Source organism: Papaver somniferum, unplaced genomic scaffold (genome assembly GCF_003573695.1).
Source record: "Papaver somniferum cultivar HN1 unplaced genomic scaffold, ASM357369v1 unplaced-scaffold_107, whole genome shotgun sequence".
Lineage (NCBI taxonomy): Eukaryota > Viridiplantae > Streptophyta > Magnoliopsida > Ranunculales > Papaveraceae > Papaver > Papaver somniferum.
In genome coordinates, this window is record NW_020619603.1 from 6,110,946 (window position 1) to 6,116,244 (window position 5,299).

At 41.3% G+C, this 5,299-nt stretch overlaps 1 protein-coding gene across 1 annotated transcript; it reads right to left on the reverse strand.

Moving 5' to 3' along the window:
- Window positions 1–3,153: 3,153 nt before the first annotated feature.
- Window positions 3,154–4,604, reverse strand: LOC113327954 (glutamic acid-rich protein-like). Its single transcript, XM_026575060.1, has 4 exons — window positions 4,497–4,604; window positions 4,348–4,431; window positions 3,659–3,791; window positions 3,154–3,365 (listed from the first exon to the last, which is right to left on the reverse strand). Exons 1-4 carry the CDS (start codon window positions 4,602–4,604, stop codon window positions 3,154–3,156), a joined length of 537 nt encoding a protein of 178 aa, XP_026430845.1.
- Between the last annotated feature and the right edge of the window lie 695 nt (window positions 4,605–5,299).

Sequence of the window (5,299 nt, forward strand, 5' to 3'; positions counted from 1 at the left end):
CTTGCACCAGCAGCAAGCTTTTCTCCTGCGTGACTTTCTTTCGATTCTTCTCGGCTCCTAAACTCTCCCAAAGACTCTCCAACTCTTCTAAACTCTTTAGCCTTGTATTTGTAGTGTTTTAGAACAAAAATATCCGACCATAACTTTGATCCTGCACGCTCTAGTTAACCTTCCCCACGACTCCGAAGTCATCGAACTCCTCCAAAACACTACATGCATGGCAAACACACAATCAAACTCGTGTTACAGGACACGTTGCTCTGTTTTGAGCTCGTGACTCAAACCAGGATTTCCAGCCAATTCCGATCGAATCCGATGCCCACAATGTGTTCCCTATCCCATATCACAACTTCCCACCAAATTTCAGCGATTGAATCGCACTAAAACACCTTAATTTTCTCGATCACAAATCTGCCAGTTTTGAATATATTTTTCCCGCCAAAAAGCTGTTTTTGAATTTAAAGAGAAGATGGATGCCCCTTAACCAGAGCTTGGGTGCGAATAGCAATTGGGTGGAAAAAGTAATTTTTGGGTGGAAATAGTAATTTTTATGGGTTCCTCCGAGACATTTCTGGGATGCTTCCGGTGCATTTCTAGGGTGCCTACGATACATTTCTCTAGGGTGTAAAACACTGCTTTTTGAGCCCATTTCGCCGCAAGGGCTTATTTCTCTAAAAATTCATACAAAGACATAAAAGAACACAATAAATACAAAATTGAGCACTAACAATACATACAATAAAGACATATTAGACACATAAATGCGTCTATCAGCCATACATGCACAAAGACGCAAAGGATATTGCTACAAGGTGTGAAGCATGTAAAAGATTCGGGAAGAGAATACACGCACCATCCACGAGTTTAAACTCTGTGTTGAGTGTGTGGCCGTTCGCCATGTTGGGAATAGATATCGTGGGACCATTCGTAACTGGGACTAAGCAACGAAGATATCTGATAGTAGCAACAAATTATTTCACAAAATGGCTCGAAGCCAAAGCCCAGCAGCACACACGGGATGGTTATGTGTACGACTTTATTCTTGAGCACATTGTTTGTAGATTCAGCATACCAGTCTTGATCGTTTCAGATAATGGGAAGCAATTCGAAGGGGAAAATGTGAGAATGTTATTTAAAGCCTTTAAGATTCAGTCTGGGAAGTCGACTCTGTTATACCCGCATAGAAACGGGCAGGCGGAGGCTACAAATAAGACAATAGCAACCACATTGAATAAAAAGATGGAAGGTCATTATAAGGGATGGTGTGAGAAGATCCCGAACGTACTATGGTCGTATAGAACCACCAGGCGAGATGCAACGGGAATGTCGCCCTTTTGTTTGACGTATGGAGCTGAAGCAGTGTTGCCCGCCGAAGTCATCCTTCCAACAACAAGAAGAGAAGCATGGGAGAAAAGGCTAAACTCGGACCCGATTCTAGCAAAATTAGACAACCTTGAGGAAAATAGAGAAATTGCACTACATCATATGACCAATTACCATCAAAGGTTGTCAAGAGAATACAACAAAAGGGTAAAGCCGCGAAGTTTTGTGCCAGGAGAGCTTGTGCTGCGAGAAATTCCCCCATACCAAAATGGATCAGGAGGAAGGCTAGAACCTACATGGGAAGGCCCTTACATCGTGAAAAGGGTAGTTGGCAATGGGGCGTACGAGTTTGCGGATTGCGAAGGGAAGGATACCGACGAGAAAGGAAAGATAATATATGGCGAGGTCGAAAGACAAGATCGAAAGCTAGATCATCCTTGGAATCCCGTGTATATGTAAAAATATTACCCGTGAATGTAAGTTGAAATGCTGAAAAGAAATACTATGTAGGTGAGTGGACTTTATTAATAAAATATCTCCTCAGTGATCAACTTAAATATGAGCAAAATCTTCGAAATACCACGAGATCACCAGAGAAAGATAAGACCTCGCATTAGGAGGCAAATAAGATTCACGAAATAAGCAGTTTCTAGGGAAACTTAAAACCTTCTCCTAGAAAGGCTAAGAATCCACGGCATGCACCCTAGTTCGCATAAAAGTGCAAGAGGCAAGACCTAAGGCATTTCTTGAATAACTCTCATACAGAAAGATAGGGGCAATGATAATACCTATCCTCCGAGGGTCCCTTTTATGATGGCCTTCGGTAAGGAGTGCAGAAATATGACCAAGGCTCCGACGTATTCTGTTGAGATGCGGTTTCCTGGGACGTCTGGAGAGTTACCGACCATGTCTGTATGGAAAGTCTTGGCTACGATGCACTCGATCCCATAGAAACCTCACTTAGGGTGTGACTTCCTAACCCCAAGCCATATCGGCGAAGGCGATAAGAAGTCACGAAAAAAAACTGACTTTCGTAATAACTGGATGGGAGGAGACCAACATGCATGTTAGGGTTAACCTCCTTGAAAGGGAAATCAGGAGGAATATAAAGGGATGGCACCCTCAGATTAGGGAGCTATGTGACCAACAAAGACGACAACGTCATGGGACTAACATTCATGGGAGTGTGTAGACCTGTCGTTTTTTCGCGATATGCGGAGAAAAAACAAATGTTAAGGCGAGGTATATGGATTATTACCTGCAAGGGTAATGAGCGCATGATACTTCGTCGAATTAAGATCCTTCAAAAAGGATGAGGCATAATAAGACCTTAACTAGGAGGCACAATAAGACCTCGTAGAACCACAAGGAAAACACAAATTTGTTCATAATAATCCTCAAGGAATTCAAAATAGTAAGCAATAAAGGCTAATCAAACAAGGTGAGAATGAAATTTGACTTGTGTGACACTGTCTTGATCAACTAATGCCCAAAAAGAACAAGAGGCAAGTATATACTTTTTATATTTGATGTTCTTATTTTGCATTATACTCACATGACTCAGTGTCAAGCAAAAGTATATACTTGATACAAAGGTCAATATTGCAAAGGTGAAGGTACGACATAAAGACAAATACAAATGCACGAGGCAAAGGCAAGCACATATTTACTAAAAGAAGGTGAACATCGTATAGGTAAAGGAATGAGATAAAGGCAAATACATGATTTACAAAATGATCAACATTCGGAAGAATGGGAACGTCCATCTAAAGTAAAGATAGAAAGTTACTACATTAAAAAAATTTAAAATCAAAAGGGGGTCATGCATCTTTAATCACCGTCTTCATGATCCTCGTCGGATCCTGAATCTTCGTCATCATCGTCTTCATGATTCTCGTCGGTTTCTGCATTTTCGTCGTCACCATATTTACGATCCTCGTCAGAAGAGGACAGTTCATTAACAGTAGGAAGTGGTTCCTTGGCGGAGGGATCAGGCTCTTCATCAGAAAACTCTTCAAGATCCAGAGAAATGCGAGGAATACCTTGAGAATCACAGAACTCATTAAAAAGCCTGACTTCTCGTCTTGAGCATTTCTGCGAATACGCTTGGCAATCAGGGTGGCATCCTTCATCATCTTATCAAGATCCTCGGGAAAAATATTGAACATCCTCTTGAAGAATGGAAACCCTTTTGGAAAGGTCTTTCTTCTCCTGGGATAAAAGAGAGACCTGGTCCTTAAGCTCTTGCTCATGACCTAAGGAACGAAGGAGTCAAAGATATAAGTTATCATCGAGAGAAAGACAGTACCAAAATGATAAAGGAAGGGAAACTCACTGCGAAGTTCAGACGAGGTTTTCCTCTCTTCTGCAAGCTCCTTCTCTAGGTCGAGGATACGAGCACTTGAATTTCTCATCAAATCCCGAGTCTCTCGAAGTTCCACGAGATGATCTATACTGCGATGTTGTTCCTAAAAAATGAAAAACCTACTTTAAAATCCCACAAAGTATTACAGGAGGAAAAACACAAATGCCAGATTCAGGTCGAGGATCACCAAACCCATTATGGCAGAATGTTGCTGCAGAGAGAGATTCAAGGAAGCGTTCAAAATAAAAGATTGATCTTCAACCAAAAGATCATCAGAGCAGAGAGAGACCAAAGATTCAGTGGCCTTAGATCTTAAGGAGGGAGCTTTGCGAGTTGTAACGAAAATCTCCCTTAAAAATTTCATGTTAGGAAGAAGATCAGGTTCCTCCACTTCTTAACAGGCTGACCGCCTTTAGACGAAGTAGGGTCATCCAAAGAGAAAGTTCGCGAAGGGATAGTCTCACTAGATGAGCTAGATTTCTGGTGACGAGGAGGATCGGGTTGAGGTAGAAAAGGATGGACTTGGGACAAGTCGTCTACATCCAAGCTATGATGGCGACGTTGTGGGACCTGAGATGTGGGAGGATCGTCTTGAAGAACATGAGGTTAATAGGAAACGCGAGAAGAAGAAAAACCAAGATTAAGAAAGAAGGGGATACCTGGGAAATGGCATAAGGATCTCCAGAACGGGGACGTTTTCTTAAATTCCTAGAAGGACCCGTTGTTGCTTGAGGCTCACTCTCCTGAGAAATGGAAAATCAGGAACTGGCAAAAATTACGACCAAGAGAAAGGCCACGAGGTACGAACCTGTTTTTGAACCGGTTTCTTGGAGCGATCCTTCAACATACTAGGAGGAGGAAGCTTAGGCCTGTCAATGGATGCTAACGTAACGTATATAGGCTCTGCCGCTTCCATTGCCATTAAAAGTTTGCGGATATTTGTTATCCGTTAATTTACATCGGAAATAGGAAATTTAAAAACGTTACCGTTACGTTGGACTTACCGGATAACGGATATTTTTCCGTTATCATCAGTTACATTAATTCCAGAACCTTGAACTTGGTTTGATGCAACGGCAGCAGGTAAATGTGATGCAACTGAAAATGAGAGATTTTGTGAAGAACCAACATGGTTTGATGCTCCTCTTTCGCTTTGGGACATGATTAATTTCACAAATATGAAATTATGAACCCTAATTTCAGAAACCCTAAATTGAAAATTGAGTTTTGAAGATTGAAATTAAACTCAAAGGAAATTGAAGAAGAAAACCCTAGTTTCTAATTAGTAATCATACATGATTTCTATAGAGAAGACGATGATTTCTAAGGCAGAGAAGATGATGATTGATTCAGCCATAGTTTTCTCTCTTTTTCTCTTTGTTGTGTCGATAAAACTGAAGTGAAGAATGAGATTCATTCGACGAATACACCCTAGGTATAAGAATTTACACGTGACATCTCTGGATAACGGAACTAAACCTAACGGAAATACACGGTTCCACTACCGTTACGTTAAGAAGGGATTATCTGTTAGCTTATCGGTATCGAATATCCGTTTACCGCTATGTAGGATGGTAGCAGTAATGGCTAACGGATTATCGGTATCGGACT